Below are 27,436 nucleotides of genomic sequence, written 5' to 3' on the forward strand. Positions count from 1 at the left end.
TTTAATACAAGAATATTGATCATATTTTTTGGTGTGCACTGGAAAATGAAAATACAATGGTCAGGTAATTTCTACAATAATAATACATTAAGTTTGGTCGAACAGGCAATACGATCACTCAGCCCAAGAGTGAGCACACGCACACACACACACCCAATTCATACACCAACAACTCGATATTACATCTTCCTTTAAACACTCAACATCAACAAAAACGTCACCTTCCAAAATCAACACAAAATGAATCATCGTATTAACGTCAACTCTCATATTCACATCTACATACACCCATATACATTCACATTGACCCTTGCACACTGGCGTGCAAACACACACACACACACACACACACACACACACACACACACACACACACACAAACACGTTAGGACATTGCTGGTAGCGGGGATTGATATTTGCAATTAACAAAACCTTCATAGTCATAATGTCAGTCATACACACTATGTACAGTACATAACACAGAACACAGTCAGAGTGGTAGTAGACACACACTGTGTTGAGAATATAGACCGTTAAAAATGCACTTCAATAACTGTCAAACCTGGTCCGACGTGGGGGTGGACCATTGTAAAAAAACAAAAAACTAACAAAAAGTGTTAACCTAAGACTCCCATTGATATCCACCTCCCTCTCTTCTGGGGTTACTAGGGTGATCTAGGGGCTTATTCAACTGGTTGGACCATTTAGGACATTGCAGACAGATAAAGGTTAGAATAGAGCTTGACCGTTCCATATTCTGCATATCAAGAGAATAGAGTCTGTTCTATAAACATGATATAGTTCTATCTGAATGTCCTGCAAGGTGGCCCCCTCCTGTACAAACCCCCCTGGCTCGACAGGACGCCTCCTCCACAGAGACACACAGAGTAGGGGACATTCAGAGACATCACAACAGTCAGGGTCGGGGTTGGGGTTGGGGTCCGCTTAGAGTCGTGTCAATTCAGCGTTCGTGAATTGTGTTGAAGTCCTTGTCGAAAATAAATGCGGTCCACTTTCAATTTGTGAAATGACCTGTTTTCATGAACAGAATGTAAATTCTATATCATGTCCTTGAACTGAAGTGAAAGAGAAAAATGTTCCTGTCCCGAAAGGAGGACAATAGGATTAAGACTGGTGTTGGGATGGTATGTGGGGGTGGGGTGAGTTGTCTGGTGTATTGTAGGTCTGTAAACCACTTAACTCTTCTCCATGGACCGACACAAAACGCTTTTTCAGGGGGATAATCCCATTATCAAAAGGTGAGAGGGAGGACATCTCTCAAACTGGAACAACACAAGTCCCATAGACATATTTCCAACGTTTAAGACCTAATTCACATACAACGTTCTCACAACGTTGGGAGATAAACGTCTATCTAACGTTGTATGTCGGTTGAGAGGTCCAGGCTGCGCTCTCCTAGATGAACGGAAAGTCATATTCATAGCATAATCACTGACTTCAACGGATGTGTTGAGGACATGGGTGAGCAGGGTGATTCTTGGTTAGTGTTTGGGTGTTCCCCCGACATTCACACTGTCTAGTTTGATTATACTTCTATGCCACTGACAAATGAAGAGCAGCAGGATACAACATCTGATTACTGTTAATCTCTGTCTAGACTCAAGTTCTTTCAGACAGGGATATCGAGAAAGATGGAGAGACAGATGGAGAACGAGAGATGGAGAGAGGAAAAAAAAAAAGGGATAAAGCTGAGAGTAGGAGAGAGAATAGGATGGAGCGAGAGAGAAGGAGTGAACGAAAAGGGTGCAACATCGAAATCCCGGTTTATGGGTCTGATTCTTCGATTCTCCGACGGTCACGTTGTGGTCCAACCGTGTGGTAGAACTTCAGACAGGCATAACCAGTCATTGTGTGTGTTTCAGTGTGTGTGTGTGTGTGTGTGTGTGTGTGCGTGTCAGTGGTTGTGTCTGTTTCTCCTTGGTCAGGTAGCCTGTTTGTTTGTGTGTGCGTGTGCGTGCGTGTGCGCACGCGCGCATACTTAGGTGTGTGTCAGTGTGTGTAAGGTGTCTCAGTGGTTGTGTGTGTTGTCCGTGCTCAGGTAGCCCATGTGCATGTTGGTGAGGAAGTCACAGGTGGGAATGCTGCCGAGAGCCTGGTGAACGTTCATCGCTGTGATCTCCCTCGGAACCCTGGGAGGACGAGAGGGATGACTCAATCCCAACGTTTCAGAACCATCATATTTCTAACCAGACACATTTGAACAGAATGATCCACGTGCCAAAGAGGAAGCTAAACACAACAAGAGTCAAATGTCTTTGGGGACAACAAAATATAGACATTTCTTTTTATTTTATTTTATTTTTTTTAAATATGTTTTTAGGGCATTTCTGCTTTATTGGGATAGAGATAGTAGAGATTGACAGGAAGGATGGGTGAGAGAGAGAGAGAGAGGAGGGATGACATGCAGGATATGTCGATGGCCGGAATCGAACCAGGGACCTCGCGATGATACGGTATGCGCCTTAGTGTGCTACGCCACTTGAGCGCCCCAAAATATAAACATTTCTGAGGAATAATTGACTAATACCGACTATATCATATTGTATGCTGTCTGTCAAATGTAGGAATGATCAAGGAGGTCAGGAATAGAATAAGGTGATCGATTGATTGATTGATTGACTGATTGCCTTACCTGTTCTGAGGTGCTTTGACATGGGCGCCAGCCAGAGCCTCCCTCAGGACATCACTGGCAAACTGCTCCGTGGCCTACATCACAAACACAAGCATACATCACCACTAAAGACAAAAGAGGTTACATAAGGACCTATATATATATATATATATACACACACAACAAAAGCCTGTCATCAGTTATCCCGGTGAAGGACGCGTCCAAGCGAGGAAGGAGTTTTGAAGGTAAACGGAGTGTCTTTAATTTCTGCTGAGTGACTCACCTTGAGAATCATGGCCTCGATCACCGGAGAAAACACGTTCTTCTCCACCTCCACCGGCTGGAAGGTGACGCCGATCTGAGAGGAGGGAGGGAAAGGGAGAGAGAGAGAGAAAGAGGGGGTGGGGGGGTGGGAGGGAGAGACGGACGGACAGACTTTTGTGAGGAACTAAAGAGGTGCTGATGCTGATGCTGATGGTGTGTGTGTGTGTGTGTGTGTGTGTGTGTGTGTCTATGTATGTATGTATGTGTGTGTGTGTGTTTATGTGTCTAGAGGACTCTCTTACCTGTTGGGCTGTTTCATTGATGAACTGGGCCAAGGGGCAGGGACCCACAAAGTACTTGGGCTCTGGATCGGCTTCCTGTTCCTCCTCTTTGACCTTTAACCTCTGGGATGGCGGGGCCACGCTGATGATGTCCAGGATCTGGTCGTCCTCCTCCTCAGGCTCGGTCTTCAGCAGGGTCTGCATCTGCTCCAGCCTCTGGACCAGCTCCTCACAGGTGCCCAGGGTGGAGGGGCACTCTACAGACAGATACACACGTTAACACACACACACACGCACGCACACACACACACACACACACAGACACTCACACAGACACTCACACAGACACTCACACAGACAGACGGATACACACGTTAACACACGCGCACACACACATAGACAGACACACACAGACACTCACACACTCAGACAGACAGACAGACACACACACACACACATAGAGACAGACACACAGACAGACAGACAGACACACACAGACAGACAGACACACACACAGACAGACACACACAGACAGACACTCAGGGTTGACCAGGCCAGAACAGAGGCGTGTTTGTTTGGGGCCAGGCTTGTGTGACTCACTGGGGGGCTGGCAGCCTCCTTTCTCTCTCCGCTCAGAGACAATGGACAGAATTAATTAGGACTGAGCCTCTGAATACAGGCTCAACCAAAACACACTGCCAGAGCTCTGCCGTCCCCCGTCCCCCGTCCCCCGTCCCCCCCCCTCACAGTACAGCGGACCACCGGGTTAATGCCTAGCGGAGGGGTAATTACAGATTTCATACAACTCCTAAATGGAAGGGGATTATTGTCAAATTTTGTTGAACGATGGGGAAAGAAAACAATTAAGGTTTTTAGTGTCCGGGTTATGACTGTGTATTCAACGCTGCCTGTCAAAATATGCACACACACACACACACCTTTCCCACCCACCTGGTTCATTGTCTATCTGTGTGAGGATGTCCTCTATGGACTCCTCGTCGTTCTTGCGGTGGGGCTCGGGGTCCGGGGGTGTGTATCCCCTCTGCCGGCACCACTGGACCACCTCTCTGGTCTTAGGGGGGGTGAGGGCCTGCAGGCGGGGGGTGTGGTCCAACACGTCCTGGACCACCCGCTTCACTGCCACCGCACGCTGGAGCTACAGGACACACACACACACACACACGTCACCAGATTAAGAAGCGAATGTGAGATTAAGAATAATGCTTTTGGTGAACAACAAGGAAAGCTGACTATCATGTCCCAACTTAAAACAGTTAAAGGAGCAGAAGGGTGCAAGTTGGTTGGAAATTTGCCACCTCTGGCCAGCGCAGCGAAATTGAGTTCCAAGTTCCAAACAACAACATCCTCCCTAACGATAATATAAACCCCCCCCCCCCCCAAATAGTCAGCCGCCAGAGACAGAAAGGCGAAAATCGGTGAGTCCACTCCCCTAGAACCCCCCTGGCCAGTAACAACATGTCTGTATGAAAACCCAGTTTAGGGTAAGACACTCCATTGTGTAGAAAGCGCTTTTTTTCCCCCCGAACCAAAACGGCGTTCGGAAAAAGAAATATTGCGAGGGATCTTAATTCCCTGACCGATTGACCCTTGAAAAAGGAAATTAGGAAGTCAAACGGTACGAGGGGTCGATAAGATAAGATGAGATAAGAGAATCACTTTACTGTGCCCTTGGGTTAGGGGTTGTTTTCGTTTGCGGCAATTGTGTTATGGGAGTGTGTGCGGTCGGGCCATGTTCAGCTCAGAGAGTACACACACATACACACACACGTACACACACCTCATCTCAACCTATCCAATAACAGAGTTCTCTGTCCTCTGATCTAGTCATAACCCTTCTGATATGATCCTACCCTTTCATAAGCCTGTCAGGGAAACTGTCAGAGAGAGAGAGAGAGAGAGAGAGAGAGGGTGAGGGTGAGCAGGCTGGACTGAACCGCTGATGCAGGTCTACTGGGGCTTTTGGTGGACTCATTCGGTCGAGATGAGAGGGATGACCAGGCAAACAGATCAGACAGGAGGTAAGCAGAAAATATGCAGAGTCAGAGTCCGGTGTATGACGACACACAACCAAGGAAAATCAACACTGACATCGGCCGAAACGGCAGATTCCGATGCGCACCATCAGAGGTACCACTCCAAACCAAACCAGACTTCCCCCTCTGCCCCCACCGCGCGAACGCGCACACACACACACACACACACACAGACAGACACACACACACACACACACACACACACTTACCTCTGCCGCCCTGCGTTTCCCAATGTTCCAGGAGTAATACTGCTCAGTAGAGGAGGCACAGAATGAAGGGGAGTCTTCGGCTAAACCACAAAACAACAGCAACAACGGCAACAAACGCAAAACACGTTAGAACACACACGCATTGACTCCAAACGGATGACCGCAAACTGCTTTACGCTCCCAAACAAATGACGTTTAATCTCCAAAGTGAGTAAAGCCCGAGCCTGACAACGTCAACAAACCGTTGCCTCCCTCTCACCCTGCACAGTGCCAGAGGAGTAATGGCTTTGCTCAGGTCACTGTGAGATTGTAATTTCAGATATATCCCAGTTCATTACTTTGGACACTTATTGTATTAGTGTTGTGTACTGTAGGACAAATGATGATCAGTGTGCCTCAGTGAATAGAAGAGAACTCGGAAGGAGGAGAAAAAGGAGAGAGAGAGGGAGAGAGAGAGAGAGAGAGGGGGAAAGAAGGAGACTCACTCTTCTCTGCTACGATGAGGGGGAACTTCTTCACTACGGCAGTCAGCAGCTGCATCATCGTCTCTATGTGCTCCGCACTGAGAAGAAACCAGAGAGATAGAGAGAGAGGGAGAGAGGGGGGGGAGGGAGAGAGAGATGGGGGGAGAGGGAGGGAGTGGGAAAGAGAGAGTGAGAGAGAAATAGAGAGAAAGAGGGAGGGAGAGAGAGAGATGGGGGAGAGGGAGGGAGTGGGAGAGAGAAAGGAAGTGAGAGAGGGAGAGATAGAGGGAGAATGAGAGATAGAGGGAGAGAGAGATAGAAAGAGGGAGAGGGAGTTAGAGCGAGAGAGAGAGAGAGAGAGAGAGAGAGCGAAACCATGTTATTCAAGAGAAACACAACCCACTCTCAAAAACCTGCAGATGTGATTGCAGGGCCATTTACTGATTCACATTAAGGGGTAGACGTCCCCCCCCTTTTCTGCACCTGCACTCCACTGACAACATCAAAGGGGGATGACTCACCGCTTTTACCTTCACAAAAAAAGTTATTTTTAATATAATAGTCATAATTCTTATGTGATATTTGAGCGGCAGAAGGGGTCCTTACTTGATGACCTCGTGGGCTGTGGTCTCGGTACCCTGCTCCAGTTTGACGGTGGCGGTGTGGGGCGCGGTGGGGGGGGCGGGCAGGGGGGTGGAGCAGGCCACGGGGGGCGGGACAGGGGGGGAGGGGGCCGCCGAGACGGGCGTGGAAACACCTGGCTCTGTCTTCACTGCAGAGAGAGAGAGAGAGAGAGAGAGAGAGAGAGAGAGAAGGAGGAGAGAGAGAGAGAGAGAGAGAGAAGGAGAGAGAGAGAGAGAGAATAATAGACCGGCATTCATCTCACAACACAACACCAGAAGGAGAGGAGAGGAGAGGAGAGGAGAGGAGAGATGATGGAGGAGGAGGAGGAGGAGGGGGGGAGGGGAAAGAGTGGAACCTGACAAAGCAGAGGCTGGAGGGGGGAACAAAAGGAAGGTAAGAGAGGGAGAAGAGGACCGTGATGAAGAATGTGAGATGAGAAGGGAGAGAGAAAAAGAGGGGAGGGGGGGGGGGGGGGTAAAAAAAAAAAAAAAAAAAAAAGAAGAAGAAAAGAAAAAAGAGGGTGGTAGGGGAGGGACAGTGAGAGATGGAGGCCTGAGGATGTCCTCTCACCTTGGGCCAGAGGCAGGTAGGGGGAGGGGGAGGCCTTGGCAGGCGTAGGGCCGGGGGAGGCTCCAGCTCCGGGGGAGGGAGAGGAGGCGCTACTGGAGACTGGGCCTTTACACAACGAGCTGGACTGGACGACTACACACAGGACAGGAGGACACACACACACACACACACACACACACACACACATGAATGAATCAATCAATACACGAATACATGCCAGGAGAGTGTGAGTGTGAGATGAGATGAGTCAGCATGTGCCGTTTTATTTCCGCATAAAGCTCCTAGCAACCCACACTCTTCTTCTCCCGTTCTCCATCTCACTCCCGTCACTTCACCGATCCCTCCTTTTCATCCCTCCATCCTCACCCACAAGCTGCTTTTTAGCAGTAGCTTTTCCCTCTTGGCCGTGAGACTGCTGTTCTGTTCTGTTCTGTTCTGTTCTGTTCTGGCCCGCTTTCATCGTCCAGACGTGTGGAATCACCACGCAGCTGGAATCTCCTGCCTCCAGGGCTCAGCTGGGGAGCTCCCAGGTGTGTCGTGAACCTCATCATTGGTATATTGTGTGTGTGAAACGGTTCATTTCAAACCGTAGGTTTGCTGTGTGTGTGTGTGTGTGTGTGTGTGTGTGCGTGCGTGCGTGAGTGAGGGAGTGTGTGGTGTGTGTGCATGTGCGTATGTGTGAGTGTGCGTGTGTGTGTGTGAGCGCGTGCATGTGCATATGTGTGAGTGTGAGCAGCTGAGTGTGTGTGTGTGTGTGTGTGTGTGTGTGAGCCCCCCCCCCCCCCCCCCCCCGTCATCTTTTCGGCTGTCCTAACTCGATCCCTCAGCCCAGTGGAGCTCATCTCTCTGAAGAGTAGAGGTGTCTGGGGAACAGGGAAAAATCCACTACGGTCTAACACTATATAATCTGCTCTGGCTGAACGGAACACCTTCAGTCCTCCATGACCGCTGTGGTTCAACACTGGGTCTCATCCTGGTCTCCTAGTTTGTCCTTTGAGACCTGATCATTTCATCATAATAATAAATTAAAATACCTTACAGTGAATAAATGAATGATGGATGGATGGATGGATGGATGGATGGATGGACAGAGAGATAAACAAATGAATGGATTGACGAATTGGTGGTGATGGAACAATGGATGGATGGATGGATGGATGGTTTCATTGAATGATGGCTCGCTGACTGACAGACATCTCACCTTTGCTGACGGGCATCAGTATGGTCTGGACCCCCCCTGCCCCCGTGCCCATGCCCAGCTGTTTGAGCTGGTTGGCGGGGATGGTCAGCACCGTCTGCTGGGAGCCTCCGGACCCTCCGGCGTGGATCTTCAACATGCCTGGATGAGCCCAGAGAGGAGGGGGGGGGGGGGATATTAAACACACTTATCAACTTGATCTCATTTTATTATTGTATACTATCTCTCATGTGATCAGTGCAATGGGAGGGGAGATAGTGTAATAACAGGGTAATAACGATGATGCTGGTGTCAATGACCAGACCATGTGATATGAATAGAGGAGGATGACCAAAATGGGAGGGAGGCAACGATAATCCCGGATCGTCAGAGGAGACGATCGCTCACACACACACACACGCGCACGCCAACCGTACCCGAGAGTGTCGCCGCCGTCTTCCCGCTTCCTGCCGCCATCCCGGTGACCAGCGACGCCGCCGTGACCAATGACGTGCTGGCGCTCTTGGGCACGCCCACCAGAGACCCCGCCCCCGCCCCTTTGGCCAGGCTGATGACGGGCAGGTTGGTCACGCTCTTGGCGACAGTCACCACGGCGCCGGTCGCGCTCTTCGTCAAGGTGACGGCGCCCGCGTTGGCGGCGCCTTTCACCACGGACAGGGCCGCGGCGGTCTTCGCCATGGTGACGGCGGTGGCGGCGCTGGCGTTCTTGGCGGCGTTGATGACCGCCGCCTGGTTGGCCGCCACCAGGACAGGGTGGTGCTGGGACACGGACCTGACCCCGTCAGCAGTCTGGCACGCAGAGAAACACATGATGAAGGGCGCACACACACACGCAAGCTCGCTCACACACACACACACACACACACACACACACACACACACACACACACACACACACACACACACACAGTGAGCTTTGGTTGTGCCATGCCACATACTGGCACTGCAAGAGAGACCTCACACCCACACACACCCACCCACACACCCACCCACCCACGCCTTGAACGAGTGCATCATCACCATTTCGTAAGTCATCATGTGTTTGGGTCGACTGCCCTGCACTGATAATGGCCCCTGGTGAAGATAATGATAATGAGGAGCAGGAGCGATCAGGCCCGTCTCCAGAGGCTTTATGGACCTCTGCTCCTCCAGACAAAGGAATACATCACTCTGCTGGCGAGGCTCCGACCTCCCAATTAAATGTGCTGGGGGAGCACTGTCTCCAAATGGTGGTCATGAAACACAGCTTTATGTATTTCACTTGCAGCCGTCACTGGACAGTATCTGCATGGTGTGTGTGTGTGTGTGTGTGTTTCTCTAGCAGGAGTGGTATGGTGTGGAAAGGCACGTGTGATTACGTGTGTGTGTATGTGTGTATGTGTGTGTGTGTGTGTGTGTGACAGCCCAGCGAGTGAGTGAGTGAGTGTGTATGAGGGAGCCTAGAGTGTGTGTAGTAATGTCATCAGTGCTTCTCCATCATGTCTGTATGTAATGAGCCCTGGCGCTGGGCACCGCCTGCACCACTCCGGCTGTAATCTCCCCTGGACAGGACCACCCTGACGGGGGGCTGATGACTCCTCACACTCCTTCACACTCACTCCTCCCCTCACAAATCAACTGCGTTCAATGCCCGGGGAGGCTGGTGGAGGTAGAAATCGGAGGACGGAGGTTCATTGCGATGCATGGGATTCCGTCCCGTCCTCCGATTTCTGCCCCCGGCGAATCACTCAATCACACGCTCTACGGCACGGTGGTGGAGAGAGACGGACGGAAGGAGATGAAGAGGGAAAGGATGAGAAAGGTAGAAGTAGAGAGAGAGAGAGAGAGAGAGACAGGGAGGTAGAGAAAAAGAGAGGAAAAAGAGAAACAAACACACACACACACACACACACTTCTCCCACTCACCTGTTGCGTGCTGGTTGCCGTGGTGACAGAGCCGGAGGTGGTGATGGCGGCTGTGATGACTCCGCCCGCCATCCTCAGCGTGGTAGTACCGGGTTTGGACAGGTGGGCCGCGGCCGTCGCCGCGGTTACCGTCTTCACGGAGCCGTCCGACAGCTTCACCTGGGAGGCCTGGGACCCAGCCACCACCTGTCAATCAACCGATGTTAAAACTATAGGAATGACATCAGCCAAAACAATGACATTAGCCATATATATATATATTATACAAGGCCATATATATATATATATATATATATATATATATATATATATATATAATACAAGGCCATGGTTCAATTGACAAGGACAAGCACATTCGCTCTAAATTCAGAACAGCGAGATCTATACTAGACCTAAAGTGGGTTTTTTTCCCCCAATGAGCCTGACTGACCCACATGAAGGCAAACTCTGTCCTTCAACAAACTGCACTCAGCGAGCGTGTTCGCAACTCGACACGCTCAAAATCACAAATCCACAAAAACCCTCCCGTGATTGAACTCGGGGAGAACTTGAGAGTCGCGAGAGCATTAAAGCTGAATATGATGATGAAGTATGAACCCCGGGTGTTGTCATCTATGATAACAGCATTTCGGAGCAGCCCCCCACCCCCCCCCCCCTACCCCACCCAGAGTCCCGGGGGAGGAGAGCGGGGAGAGAGAGAGAGGGGGAGATGGGTGGGGGTGTTATGTTAGAGGAAACAGGGGGAAGGGTGACAGCACAGAGTGACAGGTGACATCACCCTGGGGACCGTCACCAGCTGTCCCCTTAAGGAGTCCTTGACTGAGAAACAGCTCCAAAACTGCTGCTCTGAAACTACAAAAGTCTACATTGTATCCTCTCATAAAAGTAAACGCTTATCAGAGAAAGATTAGAAAGAGGGAGAGAGAGAGAGAGAGAGAGGGAGGGAGGGAGGGAGGGAGAGAGAGAGAGGGAGAGAGAGAGAGAGAGACTGGAGAGAGAGAGAGAGACAGTGTGTGTGTTTGTCAATTTGCCAAAATCGGGTCTCAGATCTCCTGCCAAAGGCATAATCATTAGCTCTAATCTGATAATCAGGGTGAACACAACCCAAACACACACACACACACACACACACACACACACAGAGTCTGAAATCATTGCATCACATGTATCGAATATTACATAGTGCTGGGCCGTCATTTCAATCTATTCTAGCGCTGGCCAGACTGATGTCTGAGTCACTCAACCCTGACTCAGAGTTGAATCAGCCGTCCTCCATTTTGTTCCCAGTAGGCTACTGACCTGAGCCAGAATGGCCGCCTTCTGTCCCGCTGTGACCCTAATGGCCTGCTGGGTGACCGTGGCCTGGGACGACACGGCGTGACCTGTGGCGCCGCTGGCTGCGCCCTGCTTCACCGAGCTCTGTGACGCCGGCTGGCCAACCAGGAACGTGCCCTGGGAAAAGATCAATGGCAGAACGGTCGATACAGCGACCACATCACAGTCAGGTTAAAAGCAATGATTTATTTTTTACACCAGCATGTAGACAACCATGGACATGTACATTTGAGTCATTTACCAAAATAAAAGCAAAGCAAGGTAGCAAGTTGTGAGTGTTGAGTGTGTGTGTGTGTGTGTGTTTATAGGGCCCTCCACAGGAGCGGGAAATAAAACATCCAGTGCTCCAAACCCAAACCCTGTGTGAGGAGGAGTCACACAAGCCCAGAGGCCTGCTGATACACAGTGACCTGCTGAACCCAGGTTGAACCGAACCGTGTGTGTGTGTGTGTCTACGTGGGTGTGAATAAGGAGTGGCCGCGACATTAATTTGTTGTCAGCCGATGCAGGGGTCGGACAGACGGTGGCTAAATGTGGCTGTGCTCTCTGAGGGCGTCCCATAAACAAAAGGCTAAAGATTTTTCCCAAAAGATTACGGACAGTGACATGGAACGATCCCTGGCCTAGATGGAAAGAGGGGGAGAGAGAGAGAGAGAGAGAGAGACAGGGGGGGAGAGAGAGAGAGAGAGAGAGGGGGAGAGAGAGAGAGAGCAAGAGAGAGACACACACACACGCAACCCACGCCCTCCTGCGGACCCACAAAGTGCGTCCGTTTTGTCTTCAACTTGTGCTGAATGTATTGTGTTGGTGACGTTACTACAACAAAAGCCTGCAGGCCGTGTTGGTCCCCTGGACCCGCTCTGTAGAACACTGATTCACATGGAACCCCCCCCCCCACCCCCCCCCGGGGCCTTCTGTGGGCCTCAAACTTCATTAAGAGTTACTGGGGAAATGCGCAGACAGCATTGTTGGAAATCTGACGGCAGAATCAATGCTCCGGTAATGAATGCATCTCATTAAAGCTACGGCTAACAGCTACACCGAAGCTCAACCACCGTACCGGAATACTAAACAAAAAAGAGCCTCGCAAGAGAAAATAGGAAGGAGAAGGAGAAAAAAAAACTAGCATAGGGGGAGTGATGGACAAGCACGAAGGTCGGTCTTTACAAAAGGAAACGTCTCCCCGGTCCCTCCCGTTAGAAGGCGTGCGGGATACTGTGAAGACGCCGTCGTCCCTCCGTCACGTTTGTGCGAGTTATCTGGATTTCACCGCGGCCCGAACGCGTCAGGGTACCGTCCCTATCGATAGAGTGCGTCCGTCAACTTCATCTCCGACAGTTTGTATTGTCCGAGTGAACTGTCTCGTTTTGTTCGGTGCTCGACGCCCGGTTTGATTTGAATGGAGGCTTTGTGAAGTCTACGAACGACTGTTTGTGAGAGGGAGACACGTGTCTGCACATGGAGGACATCCTGACAGGTTGACTAAAGAAAGGTTCTCTTGTGTTAATAGCCCTTTTAGCCTGGTCTCATTGAAGATCCTATTTCTGACTCTTCCAGTCTGATGCTGTTCTTAACCTCTTAACAGAGTAACGGCCAGCTCCACCACAGATACACAGCATAGTACTAAACTCAGTGTTTTTACAAAGGGAAAAACCTCCCAGCCTGTGCCATCACGGGTGTGTGTGTGTGTGTGTGTGTGTGTGTGTGTGAGGGATATATACAGCCAAGGACTTAAGCTGTCATTATAAAAAGGAGAAATCCCCCACTCCCTACTGTTACAACGTGTGTGGCTGGGATATCCAGCAAAGTACCTAAAGCTAGTCTTTGTCTAATGACAAAGGGATTTGTCCTTTGTGAGAGTGTGTGTGTGGGTTTAGAGCCCTGCCACACTAAGAGGGGATTGTGGGTAAATACGCGTTGCAGTGTTACATAAACGCCAGTGATGATGAGTATTAAGTGTGGTGACGGGGGGGGGGAGGGGGAGGGGGGGGGTGTTGGGGAGCTTTCCACAGGCTTTGGAGAGACACAGAGAGATGATTATTTATTCTCTATCTCCATTTACATTATTTATTAATATATTTATTATTTATGACACCACTCTGAGTGTGACAGGAGATTCTAGAGAAACTGCATTTTTTTCCAATGCCGTTATCAAAGGTGAAGGTTAAGCGAACAGAAAGAAAGAGAGGGAGTGTGTGTGTGTGTGTGTGTGTGTGTGTGTGTGTGTGGTGTGGTGTGTGTGTGTGTGTGTGTGTGGTGTGTGTGTGTGATGTGGGTGGTGCGGTGCGGTGTGGTGTGTGGTGCGGTGTGGTGTGTGTGTGTGTGGTGTGTGTGTGTGATGTGGGTGGTGCGGTGCGGTGCGGTGTGGTGTGGTGTGTGGGTGTGTGTGTGTGTGTGTGTGTGTGTGTGTGTGTGGTGTGGTGTGTGTGTGTGTGTGTGTGTGTCTACCTGTGGGGTCTGTTTGAGGATGTAGGATGTGTAGGAGAGGTTGGAGGGCAGGCTGCTGGAGGAGGAGGAGGAGGAGGAGGAGGTCTGGGACCCCCCGGCGCCTGAGGAAGAGCTGCTCTGAGACTGCTGACCTACACACACACACACACACACACACAATTCATTAACTTATCCACGTCAGTCAAAAATGAAACCACGTTTATTCATAAAATAAACTCAATAAACTCTTCCTAAAACTATTCAACTTAAAGAGTGAAAACACAAAACACACCTCGACAGAGACTAATGAAAGGAGGAAAAGAGGACTGGAGATAAAGGAGAGAAGAAGAGGAGGAAGGGAGAAGCATAACATGCAGAGGATTACAGTGGATGGAGGAAAACAGGTCTGTGTGTGTGTGTGTGTGTGTTACCTGCTGAGTTGGAGGCTCGGAGGATGGCCCCCTGTGGTATGAGCAGCAGCTTGCCCTTCCCTGAGGGGTTCTTGCTGTTGGTGGTCAGGTAGAGCTTGGTGCCGGGGGGGAGGTTGGCCAGGTTGGCCAGGTTGTTGGCTGGGAGCTGGAGGGTCGCCATCACTGAGGACCCACAAACACATCAGGAAGATATCCCATTTTTTCCCCCTTTTTGACAGTGTGTGTGTGGGTGTGTGTGTGTGTGTGTGTGTGTGTCCATCACCTCCACTCTTTCCAGATCCACCTGTGACTCCCGTTGCCTTGGCTACGACCTGCTGACCCACAATGCTGCCGGCCGCCCCGCTGACGATCGCCTTAGCAACGCCTTGGGCGACCACTTGCTTCCCTCCCATCACCTTGGAGACGGAGGGGCCGCTCTTGGCAACCAGGATCTGCCCGCTGCTGATGGCGACTTGTTTTTGGAGGGCGGAGCTAACCGGGAGGCCCAACACCTGGAGAGGGGGGGACATGGGAAATTGAGTTTACAGACACCTTTTAATGTCAACAAAGTGACACGTGTGTTTGTTTGAAAGACTTTTCCTGTAGAGAATCATGTTTTTGTGTCAGTTTGTGTGTGCGTGTATGTATGTATGTGTATGTTTGTGTGTGTGTGTGTGGGGGGGGGGGGTGTGTGTATATGTGTGTGTGTGTGTGTGTGTGTGTGCGTGTGTCTCTCTCTCAGGCACCTTGCCAGGAGTGGCCCCGGCTCCCGAGGCCCCTCCTGTGTGTTTCTGGGGTGACATGGAGATCACGTGACCTCCCTTCACTGCGACAAACTGCTGCGCTGCCGCCGTGGCGGAGGGCTGGTGCTGCTGCTGGCCCGTTGCCGTGGAAACCATCTGCTGCTGCTGAGTGGGAACTTCTCCCGGCTCCTGCTTTATAATGACCTACAGAGAGAGAGGGAGCACAGAGATAAAGTTATAGAGAAGACCTCCTGCTTTATAATGACCCGCAGAGAGAGAGAAGCATAGAGATAGAGTTATAGAGAGAACATTGGAGAGTTCAACAGTTTCTTGGTTTAATTCCTGTGTTATTATTTTTTTTATTTTTTTTAAATATCAGAGAGTACAGTTCATCACCTTCTTCCTAACTCGCAGAGCAATATAAATCTATCACATTATAGAAGTTAATCACGACCATCATTTCCTCATCAAGCCCTTGTTTTTAAATAACGGAGCACAGCGAGATTCAAAGGGACACTTATGAGCCAAGCCATCAGAGCTATGGACGGTGGTGGGAATATCACTGCATCCTCGCAATAAAACAGTTAAAATTCATCTCCCCTGAAATTGTGTTTTATCGTCTGTGGAGGTTGGATTTTATTGCATGGTTTTCGATAGTGTGTGTGTGTGTGTGTGTGTGTGTGTGTGTGTGTGTGTGTGTGCATAATAGAGAACATTGCTCAGAACAGTCATCTCGATGCAATGCCCCCCCCCCCCCCCTCCCCTCCCCACCTCAGTGCCACCTCAGAATGATGTCCCATTTAAATAGCTTGCCAAGGCAGCGGCTCACATCTGCCGAAGATAGAACCCTGACAGACTATTAATATCAGTGTGTGTGTGTGTGTGTGTGTCTGGCTGTGTGTGTTAAAAGGGAGGGTGTCTACAGAGACAGGAAAATGAAGAGAATACACCACAAAGTGGGAAGCTAACATGCTAAAAACGTTCCAACAGACACTGTGGGAGGCGTCTCAATAGTCTCACGTTCCAACAGACACTGTGGGAGGCGTCTCAATAGTCTCACATTCCAACAGACACTGTGGGAGGCGTCTCAATAGTCTCACGTTCTAACAGACACTGTGGGAGGCGTCTCAATAGTCTCACGGTCCAACAGACACTGTGGGAGGCGTCTCAATAGTCTCACGTTCCAGCAGACACTGTGTGAGGCGTCTCAATAGTCTAATGTTCTAACAGACACTGTGGGAGGCGTCTCAATAGTCTCACATTCTAGCAGACACTGTGGGAGGCGTCTCAAGATTGCTGTTGACATCCATAAAAAGCTGACATAAAAGGAACCAAACCAAGTCTTTTTGTGATTGTTGGGACTCACCTTGACCCCCGAGGAGAGGAAGCTGCCTGTGTGAACCTTGGGGGCCGGGGAGCGGGCGCCCTGGGCCGTCTGCTTGGCTGAGGGACTTCCTGTTAGGACAGACACACACACAGCCAATCAAATGAAGGGTCGCTACTAAACTTCCTTTTTGGGTTCCGGCTTCCGTCTTGGCCCTGGTGGGTCACGGGGAGACTCTGAGGAGGGTCTCGGGTGTAGAATGTTTGGAGCCGCTGGGCCAGGGTACGGTTTCAATGTCAAGTGTGTGTTTGAGTCGTGCATCAGCTCAAACACCCACATCAACATCACCATCATCATCATCATCATCCAGGCTGACGGAACATGACAAACTTGAACGCGCTCCAGTGCTCCTGAGTGGGCAAGGGGAGAGGTGAGGGAGCTCATGATTGGAATGTGAATGGGCGCTGTGGGGGAGGACTGGGAGAGAGGGGGGGGGATTTAACTGAGTTCCACTTGAGACTGACACTGACGCATGGGGAACATGCACACACACACACTTTAAATTACTCTGCAATGAAGTTCAACTGAGTTTAAAGGATCAACATTCTCACACTCGTGCAAGCTCGTACAAACACACACACACACACACACACACACACACACACACACAAATGTGTCTCTGCAGACTCATCTAACCAACCCCCCCCCCCTCCCCCAACATCCTCTAATCTCTCCCCGACGCTCAGCCGTGTAGCACAGCAGCCGTGTCACCATGGAAACCACTCTCACACAACCACAACCTGCCTGCTGCCTCACCACACGTCATGGTTTACACTGATAGAGAGACAGGAACAAACAGAGAAGAAGAGAGAAAGAGTGTGTGAGAGAGAAAGAGTTTTTGTGTGTGTGTGTGTGTGTGTGTGTGTGTGTGTGTGTGTGTGTGTGTGTGAGAGAGAGAGGGCGAGAGGGACTAGAAATTGATACAAGAGCCGAAGAGAAAAGGGCAAGAAGTGAGCATCAGATTCAGCCTTGGGGGTCTGAGAGACAGTCGTGTGTGGGAGGGAGGGAGGGAGGGAGGGAGGGAGGGATGGAGGGATGGTCATACATAGATCCAGCCCTGGAGGAGAATCTCACCATTATCATATTCTGTGTGGGAGGCTCAGAGTCTGCTGTGTGTTCACTGTGCCTCTGGTATCCACCATCCTTTACCTCCACTTCAGTTCTGGCTCAAGGTCAGATCCTTTTTTATTTCTTTATTTTATACCGCCAACGTTTAAAGGGATAGTTCACTTTAAAACTCTAATTCCAGCCAAGTTTCACCCAAGTGTCTTGGTGTATTGATTGGTGTGAAGGCTTGTGGTGAAGCACAGAAATGTGTTTTATTTCTAGAGTGTCGTTGCGCGCGACCTCCTGACCCAGACGTACCTGCGGACGAGGTCATCGCCATGCCGATGACCTGGCCGGGCTTGTCGACGATGAAGTACGGGTTGTTGAGCACCGAGGCGCCCTGCTTGGCGTGGCCCGGCGTGGAGGCGGCGGTGCGGGGGAGGGGGGAGTGGCTGGGCGTGGAGATGGGGGAACCTGGGGAGAAGTGAACAGGTGATAAGAGACGGCGTTTCAAAAAACGAGGTTCTTGCGCTCTGTCTGGAGCGTGGAGCGAGTACGGATATGCTCTACATAGAGCACAGGACCACACTTTGGAACACAGCCATGACGTTGTATAATGGCGGGGTCTCACACACGGGAAATGGGGTCATCGAGCGAGAGAGGGAGGGAGGGAGGCTGACAACAGAAAGTACAGACTGTACCCAGTTATACCTCCAAAATTAAATACAAACATTGCAATAAATGGGAGGGAGGAACAGAGCCTTCGACATTTGCCTTTTAGATCGCTTCAAATGTTCGCTTCAAAACCCTGAAAAGCGCAATCATCTAAATGACTTCCCTGGAGCACCGGGGTGCCCTCAATTGGATTCTGAAGCATTCCAGGCCCAGGAGATCCACGGAGAGATTGTTTCTTCCATTTCGTTTGATTTTAATAACAAAACAAAACTCCAACAAACATCCCACTGAGACAGAGGGTCTGGATAGCGACCAGGATTTTAAAGGGATACAAAAAAAACCCAAAACAATTATGTTCCCTCCCTCCCTCCGTCCGTCCGTCTGTCCGTTCCAGATCCCGCGGGGAGATAGTTACCTGACACAATCTTGCAGCTCATGGTGATTGGCTGGAAAGATTTCCCAGGTGACTCGGCTGGGCTGGGCGCCTGTCCCTGGGGGACAATCTTGCAGCTGGCCGTGATTGGCTGGAAGGCCGAGTTGCCATGGGAACCCAGGGTGATTTTGTCCGTGGCTCTGGGCCGGGATGGGGTGCGTTCGGCGGAGGAGGAGGAGGGGGTGGGGGGCGCGCTGTGGCCCCCTGCAGACCTCCCGGCCTCAGCTTTGACGGGCAGACCTGGACAGCAGGGGAGGAAGGAAAGAGAGATGGTTATAATCATTAAAACACACTCAGTGGGGCTCATCTAAGAGGTAATTACCACAGTCAACCTGGCACAGAGATAGACCGGGAGGGAGAGAACGGTTTCGCAGTCCAGCCTCATCAATAATTCACTAACGGGCCTGTGGGGAAAAGGATTAAAAAGGAGGAGAGAAGAAGAAGAGAAGGGGCGGCCCACTCGGGGTGAGGGGGATGTGAGTAATTGCCAAAGGGAAGAAAGTGACATCACCCTTCTGCAGTTTACGCGGGAGGATTGGTTTCAGAATCAGGGGTGTGTTGGAGTCTTTCCAGTCTGCTTTCACGTCGGGAACTGGGGAACGTTCATTTCTCTCAAGTCTTAGTGTGCCAAGTAAAGTTCTTAGGTTCATCAAAACAGCTTTTAAACGGCTCTTCTGGACCTCCACAACCGCCATGCGACTCTTAGACCGTTTCCTTTCCTCACGCCCAGGTATAGCGGGTTTGATTGAACGGCGGTTCAGTGTCTCTCACCTTTCTCTGCGGCGGGGTGGGAGTTCTGCGAGAGGACGGGGGCGGGGGAGCACCCGGAGAGGGTGCCCGGGGTCTGGGCCGCGGACGGGGGGGACGAGGGGCTGGCTGGCCGGTGGGTCCTGGAGGAGGAGGAGGAGGGGAGGGGGATGTAGTCGTCCCCCAAGGAGCTCCTGTGAAGCTCCACATCCACCACCTGTGAAGAGAGGTACAAAGTTCAACAGGTCAAAGTTCACGTGCTTGAAATGGTGGTGTGAAAGATATGGCATGCGGTATCGTGACACACGGTCCGGTTGTGAGTCAAACGTTTGGGCCGTGGTATCTTGAAGATTATAAACATCTTACAACTGCTTTTGTAGTGTCACAGGGGGGATCATAATATTACCGTTTCTGCCCCTAGGGTCTGTAGTCCGGTGTATGTTCTGTCAAGCTGCAGGGAGGAAGAGAGATGGTTCGAAATCAGAAGAAGAAAGCAGGCAAATGTGTGTTTAAAAACACCAAATTATGCAGCCTGCCTCTCTTAAATAAGTACTGAATTTGCAGGAAGTCGGGAAGAATATTCCTCAAGAGGCTTCAGCAATCCCACTAGCAATAATCGATGCACTTAATTGGCATCTGAGAGAGAGAGAGAGAGAGAGAGAGAGAGAGAGAGAGAGAGAGAGAGAGAGAGAGACTCACAAAGAGGAGCATCATCATGTCCCAGTGGTCCTGTGTGAATCTAACATGTGTTTGACCTTTGCCCTATAACTAAAGTTGACCCCATCCTGACCTTTAGCTGGTGGATGATGTCGATGCGTTTGTTGCGGGGGTCTTTGAAGTGGATCTGGATGCGGACAGGAAATTCCCCCCAGCCACGGCGGGTCAGGTGGAAGGGATGCTCGCTGTGAACCCACACACATAAGGTTGTTAGGATATCAGAGGTTAAACACACACACACACACAAGGTTAGGATCTCAGAGGTTAAACACACACACATAAGGTTAGGATCTCAGAGGTTAAACTCCTCCTAGATCAGGGCAACATTTACCCAGAGGCAGAGTCGTGCACAAGACACACACACACACACACACACACACACCTCTCAGTGAAAGTGCAAAGGCAAATTGGCACAGATTCAGATGAGGCCAACAAAACGGTTGGCAACAATCAGCCACAACTGCGATACATTCATCCATCCATCACAAAGAAGGCAGTCCAGGAGTGCAGTGACTACACTCATCCTCTCCATCATCCATCCATCACTTCACTCGTTGCCATCAGGGCGGGAGGAGACTGAAAGCACCACTAAACCGGGAACACTCTTAAAAGGCACCATTCACCCCCTCTGCTGCAACCACCCTCAACAAGGATGCAGAAATAACCCGTTTGTAAACATCGTGTGTCTTGTGGTCCTCTGTGGCTCAGTTGGTAGAGCGCAGCGCAAACAACGCTTAGGTTGTGGGTTCGTTTCCCGCTGGGACGCTATATACTGAAAAATGGATGCACTCACTGCAATGTAAGTCGCTTTGGATAAAAGCGTCAGCTAAATGGCGTATGTTATGTTGTGCCAAAGCAACATTTCCATTTGATGAAAATATAACGAAGAGTTAAGTTTTCTGAATCTGGAGTGAACGAGAGGTCTAACATCTTCATCTGCTTTTAAAACACTGAGAGTTGGATGCATTTCTCACCTCTCTGACTCACTGAGCAGTCTCCCCCCAAATCAATGGCCTGGAGGCTGCTCTCTCATCTCCTCTCTCTTTTGATGTCAGGGGTTTTCATCCCTGTGGCCCAGAGGGTGATCTGAAATCTGACTCTCTCTCTCTCTCTCTGTGTGTGTGTGTGTGTCTGTGTGCCTATGTGCGCGCACGCACAAGTGTGTGTGTGTGCCTGTGTGTGTGTGTGTGTGTATGCCTGCCAGGGTGATCTGAGACCTGACTGTGTGTGTGTGCGTGTGTGTGTGTACGAGTGTGAGTGTGTGCACGCACAAGTGTGTGTGTGCCCGTGTGTGCGTGTGTGCCTGTGTGTGTGCGCCCCTGCCAGTGTCTTGATGCGCGTGTTATTCCCAAACTTCTGCACTCGAGATGTGTCAGAATCAGCAATGAGCTTTGTGTCTGTGTGGGGGGGTTCAGCGAGTTAGAATCCCACAGCCTGCGTAGGCTTATCTGGGTTAACTGAGGGGGTTTGAGAGCCTTGTCAGCCGGAACAGCCGTGGAGCTAACAGGCTAAGGCTCGGGACCGGGAGTGCCGTGTCTGAATCGGTGGGAGATCTAACGTCAGCGGGCTAAGCCATAGAGAGTGCAACAGTTTACGACGCCGCAGATAGAAATACAAAGCTCGGATGTGCAATCTCATTTTCGCTCCAGACCCGGGGTTCACGTAGCATTTGACATCCTTTCCGGCTTGTTCTACACAGCACATTTCTATCGGAACATTCTGTAGCGTTCCCGACCGACAGTACTGGAAAAACACACCTGGTCTGACGCTCTTTGACACATTTAAAGCGTCCTGGAACGTTGTGTGTCTCTGAATACACCTCTGGGTGAACCTGCGTGCAGTGTGAGTCCCGACTCTCTCTATTCTATGCCCCGAGGCCTTGGTGAGGTATTAGGTGTTTTGAAAGTCTTCTGACTGATTACACGGCCTGTATAAGCGGAACAGGGAGTGTCTGTTATAGGCAGCATTAGTCATGTGTTGTTGACTGTGTGTCTGTGTCTGTCTTGTGAACCTAACCTTAATCATCATATGGGAGGAATGGAAATCTGACTGGAGGTTTTGGTGCATTATGACATGTCCACATGGGGGCGCTGTGAGAGAGGTTTCAGACTGTGGTTTGTTTACATGTCACACATAAGTGGTTGTCAGTGCTGGACTGTTTCTGTGTCTCATAAACACTCTTACAGCATCATCAGGGTCGTCACAACAAGAAGGCAAAAACACTCAAGACGTGATTATAATAATCATAAAAATAATATACAAAATTATTAACAATAATAAAATAAAATCAACACTAACTAACAATTGTTGTCTTCCCTCTTCTAAATACTATGACTGCTTGTGGCACTTATTGTTATATGATGTCGTCCTGGCGATGGTTGTGATGGACAGTCGATTCACTCGCTTTCGACAAACGTAAGTTGCGTTGGATAAGAGTTCCTGATAAGTGACTGAAACGTCAGTGGAAAGTGGAAGTGGGAAGTGGTGTGCTTTCATTCCAACGTTGCCTAACACGTTGTACCTATTCTTCCACTTTAGCTGGGTATGAAAGTGGTCCGTGACAGCGTGGGGGGGGGGATACAGGGGGCTTTAGCTATTGACCTGGAATAACCGCAGAAAAACGGCGTATCTATGGGCAACGCTTCATCACATCAGATCATAACATGTGGCTCGCCGTGTCTAGAACTTTCTCCTGTTGCCTGAGGCCTGTATATGTAAATATATATTCATAATAAAAAAAAGAAAACGCCCAGTGATCTATTCAACAACAACAAAAGCCCTGCCTCTAAGCATACGTAAGTACAGGCACGTGCAAAACAAACACACGCGCACACGAACGCGCACACACACACACACACACACACACGCACACACACCTGACTTCCACCAGGTCGTTGGGCTTGTAGCTGGGGTGCAGAAAGAACCAGACTTTCTTGACGAAGTGGTCGATGCTGGGCTCCCTCCTGGAGCCTCGGACGTACACCATCCACTTATGAGTGGACTGGTCATTCTCCTCCCTCGTGTCAGGGGGGATGTATCTGAGAAAGAGAGAGGGGGGGGGGGGGGGGGGGGGTAGAATAAGAGGGAGAGATAGGAGTGAGGGGTGACAGGGGTTGAGGAGGTTGAAAGAAAGAGAGAGAGAGAGAGATGGTAGGGTGTAGAAAAGAGAGGCAAAGGAGGGGGGAGGGAGAAGTGTGCATTAGTGGGGAGAGAAATCAAAACAGAAAAACAGAGGTCATAGGAGAGAGAGAGGGAGGGAGGGAGGGAGGGAGAGAGACAGACAGAGAGAGAGAGACAGACTGTGAGACAGGTGGGAAGGGAGGGCTGTCAAGCTCCTGTCAGTCTCTGTGCAAACATTCTCAATAATTTGTGTTTTCTGCGTTTTCTCGGAATAAGGGAGGCAGGGAGAGAGGGAGTGCTGCCCTGTAGGAAGGGGGAGGCATGGAGAGAGAGAGAGAGAGAGAGAGAGAGGGAGGGAGAGAGAGAAGAAAGGCAGGCTAGAGCATAGCCTAGCCCCCCTCCCTGTCTGTCTGTGCTATCTAGTGCTGTGAGGCATTTCCCTGTGAAAAGGCCTCACATACACATTCTAACACTTAATTCTTATCGCACATCAAGCTTGTGTTGCGTCATGTCATGATTTTGCTCCTAGTCGTTTGGCTTTCAATGACACCAGGTCATTGTCACGTCTGTTTAGGACGTCTGTCTGACATCATGACAATCACACTTGTTTTCAAATCAAGTCATGTCCCTAAGCCCCCCCCCCCCCAAGATGTACTGATCTTCATCCCGTGGGGGGGGAGAACATATTCCACGATCAGTGGCCTCTGTATCAAGACCGGGCTTGTAGGAAGCCAGTTATTACCCAACGACTCACTGCACTGCAATTAGAGTAACTAAATAACAAGGTGTGTCTGCTGCCCAGACACCTCACTCTACAGAGATGGGCTTGCGGTTGCAACACCCTCCGATGTGAGGAGAATAACAACGACAGACAGGGAGAGAGGGGGTAACCACGCTGCGTTGCTGGGTTTCTCAATGCCTCTCTTCTCAAAGTCTCTGTTCACTGTCAAGCCGACGTTCCATTTTTTCAGGAACTCCAGGTTATTACTCCCGAAGAGAGGAGGAAATGACAGGAAATGAAGAATAACAAGGAATGTTATTGGCTAATCCGTTGGGCTAAACAGCACTATCCTGCAGTACAATTTTGTCCTAAATAAGACTAATATATGCCATTTAGCTGATGCTTTTATCCAAAGCGAAGTATATTGCAGTGAGATACATTTACAATACAAGATACATTTTTCTGTATATATTTTGTAAATAATAATAAATAAAAAAAATCCTTCTTCTAGCATTGTGACTGCCTATGGCCCCAGTCTGAGCATTGATTACTTTATCTGATGATGAATGATGGATAGATGATTCACTTACTTAAACAAATGGATTTGTTGTAAGTCGCTTTGGATAAAGGCGTCTGCTAAATGCCATACATGTAAATGTAACGTAAATGTAAATACTTGATGTACATGCATTGTGTATTAGATCATGTCCAGCTCTATGGTGCAACAGAACCAAGACAGGTACGAGTGAGTGAGACAGTAAAAGGAGCAGTGAGGATGCCAGGGACGTTGACGTACTTGGACACGTTCCCGACTACGATGGTCTTCTTCACGTAGAGTCTGGAGGCTTCGTCTCCTGTGGTGTGGTAGGTCGCCCTCTGCTCTCCTGCCAATGACGATGCAGGCGGGACACCAAACGTATCCTTCAACAACAACAAAAAAAGGATACAATTTAAAAAGGGTGTATACTACCTTCAGCCAATTAATAATTCTCCTTGAATCATTTTCCATCGATCCATCCATTCAACAAAGGAGTATACAATGGGGCAGGTTTATCCTCAGCCAATTAATAATTCCCCATCCCTCCATCCTCACCTTCCCTGTGTTCCGGCCAGGCCTGCGTTCCTGCCTGCTCCCCTCCTCCCTCCACGTCCCCTCCCCCTCCTTCTCTGGCACCTCTCCTTGCTGGGACAGGGACTCGGACTCGGAGGGCCCCACGGAGAGGTTGTCTGAGCCCTGGTTGAGGGGGGAGGAGGAGCGCGAGGGGGACTCCAGGAACCTCCTGATGGCCGGGTGGTTCAGCACTGCCGGGTCACTCTTGGAGGCCTGCTGGGAAACGCAGGAGGAGGAGGAGAAGAAATAAGACACAGGACACGTAGGAGATTCACAGAGAGACACCACTGAGGAGATCCGCATGTCTTTCATGACATGACTTCCCGCCATTTTAACTCAAACAGTATGCACTGTTTGCAAGTCTCTGGTGACTTCTCCTCAACAAATATCCTTTTGCCACAGAAGGCTACAACTGAGACACACACATGCTCCAGGCTCTCCGTACCTCTTGGAGCTTGGGCAGTCCAGCGTTGGCGTAGTAATTGGCCACTATACAGGCCCTCAGTTTGTCCATCATTCTCCTGGCTTCATTCAGACGCTGCAATAGGGACATCGTCAACAACACTGTGACTTCATGCCATCTCATGAAATAGTGACATGTCAGAACAAATGTATAACAAAAAAGCCATAAGAGCCATATAAAGCCATAAGATATATATATATATATATATATATATATATATATATATATAAAAAGGAGAGTTCACTAATGTTACCTGTCCAATCACTTCAATCTCATGCTCTTTGTTCTTCATCTCCAGGGAGAACTGGTCCTTGATGATGGCTTCAATCTTCTGCACCGTAGCCTCCCGTGCTGGGCAACGCATCAACGAAGAAGAAAGGAAACCAAATGAGAGATGTACATGAACAGGTGCTGAGACAGTGATGCTGCAGCAATGGAGGGGGGGAGAGGGGGGGAGGGAGTGGTAGGAGCAGACCTTCAACCAGCCACCTTGCTGCTCCAGGGCAAATGCACTACCTCCTGTCCCGTAAAGGGCAGAGAGGCTACAACAGTACTGCTTCATGTGTTTTCAATCTTACCATTTTGTTCAATCACTTTGTGTCTCTTGTTCTCCTGGACCAGCGAGATGTCCTCATAGTCCGGATCTTTATCTTCTATTTTCCTCTTGATCCCTGACATGACTGTCTATAGGCAAACAGGAAAGTGTCAACAGAACCATCCACATTCAAACTTTCATCACATTTTTACACGTTTTGTATGTCAGTGTATTGCTTTAGGTCTTGCACCTGCAGCATTTTCTGCTAGTTATTCTCTTTGTAGTTGTGGTTTATTTAAGAAACATTACCAGCTAGATACCTGATGCTGGAAATAGTCATAACAATGCCTGAAATCACTGCCCCAACTAGTTACAGTCAGTAGCTAGTTGTTAGCATGAGCTAACCATAGCTAACATAGCCAGCTGTCAAAAAGTATGAATTACCTACTAACTTATCATACTATTAAAGTGGTTATGAGCAGTTTTCGATAGTAGTATAACCTGTTGTCAAAGGCATTTTGACAGGTTTCATGTCAGACATGAAACACATAATGAATTAACACTAGCTATCTGGCTAGGCAAGTCAAGTACATGCAGTAAAAAAACAGCTATGCAGCAGTTAGCGTGCTAGCTAAGTGCTAGCAGCTAACTAGCATAACGACGGATCCGTCTCCTACTAGACCCCGATGTCGAGGGAGGCCTAGTAATATTGTTTCTTGGGGCTCAAACCATTTTTGGAAATACACGCTACTGGCAAAATAACCAATGCAATTAGCTTTACATTTCACCATTCAAACTCAATTGTGTTCGGCTATCTAGTAGCCTTGCATGTCCGACCCACAACAACACACCCCTGTTCGAGAATCAACCCTACCTCAACGCCGGTGCGGTACAGGAACCGAGACGTACGGGAGAGCGTTAGCAAGCTAGCTAGCAGCAAGCTAATTGAACGTGGGTTGAGGTTGTGCCTGCAAGCAGTAGCCTGTGTGAGGGATACTGTTCTGCTGTTTAAAGCTCAGTGAAGGGACGTCCCTGTGCCAAGTGTCTTTTCATTCAAAGCTAGCTACGTTTGTTAGCAACGCTAGCCGGCTAATGTTTTGTTGGATTTTAGGGATCTCGAGTTAGCGTCATGGCATGAGCCTGCAGGAGATGGGCCTTGCAATTTTGATGATGAACCATCGGAGGGCGCTAATACACCAGAATCATAATCGAGCTGAATCAATGCAATCGTATCACAGCTCATGACCATCACAGGTAGTGGGTAAAATCTTTATCTGTATCGCCTCTCCTGCTGATAATGTTATGAAGATATATTCAATCATTAGAATAGTTTACTCACCTTTCCACTGAGCATTCCTCCAAAACAC

General features: G+C 49.7%; 1 protein-coding gene across 2 annotated transcripts; it reads right to left on the minus strand.

Annotated features, from left to right (window-relative positions):
• Positions 1 to 27,029, minus strand: yeats2 (YEATS domain containing 2). 2 transcript variants are annotated; one of them, XM_083690318.1, is made up of 30 exons: positions 26,944 to 27,029; positions 26,113 to 26,218; positions 25,788 to 25,885; positions 25,517 to 25,609; positions 25,054 to 25,284; positions 24,757 to 24,881; positions 22,996 to 23,157; positions 20,193 to 20,304; positions 19,809 to 19,853; positions 19,427 to 19,619; positions 18,638 to 18,895; positions 17,866 to 18,021; positions 16,483 to 16,571; positions 15,120 to 15,320; positions 14,657 to 14,885; positions 14,395 to 14,556; positions 13,985 to 14,115; positions 11,501 to 11,653; positions 10,202 to 10,387; positions 8,713 to 9,085; positions 8,300 to 8,437; positions 7,099 to 7,230; positions 6,511 to 6,676; positions 5,926 to 6,002; positions 5,441 to 5,520; positions 4,129 to 4,333; positions 3,199 to 3,434; positions 2,916 to 2,990; positions 2,654 to 2,727; positions 1 to 2,150 (listed from the first exon to the last, which is right to left on the minus strand). In XM_083690318.1, the coding sequence occupies exons 2-30, from the start codon at positions 26,210 to 26,212 to the stop codon at positions 2,030 to 2,032; spliced, it is 4,401 nt and encodes a 1,466-aa protein (XP_083546444.1). In that variant the 5' UTR covers positions 26,213 to 26,218; positions 26,944 to 27,029; the 3' UTR covers positions 1 to 2,029. The 2 variants fall into 2 exon arrangements, with proteins under 2 accessions (XP_083546444.1, XP_083546443.1); XM_083690317.1 differs by having other exon boundaries at positions 25,054 to 25,287.
• Between the last annotated feature and the right edge of the window lie 407 nt (positions 27,030 to 27,436).

The sequence above is a fragment of the Argentina silus genome (assembly GCF_951799395.1).
Source record: "Argentina silus genome assembly, chromosome: 18".
In the NCBI taxonomy this organism is placed as follows: Eukaryota; Metazoa; Chordata; class Actinopteri; order Argentiniformes; family Argentinidae; genus Argentina; species Argentina silus.

Excerpts from the sequence above, each read along its gene's own strand:
- yeats2 (XM_083690317.1), bottom strand. The coding sequence starts at position 26,212 with ATGTCAGGGATCAAGAGGAAAATAGAAGATAAAGATCCGGACTATGAG. Across the intron at positions 6,677-7,098 it reads CTACCTGCCTCTGGCCCAAG|TGAAGACAGAGCCAGGTGTT; the intron begins GTGAGAGGACAT and ends CTCTCTCTGCAG. Across the intron at positions 6,003-6,510 it reads ACAGCCCACGAGGTCATCAA|TGCGGAGCACATAGAGACGA; the intron begins GTAAGGACCCCT and ends GTTTCTTCTCAG.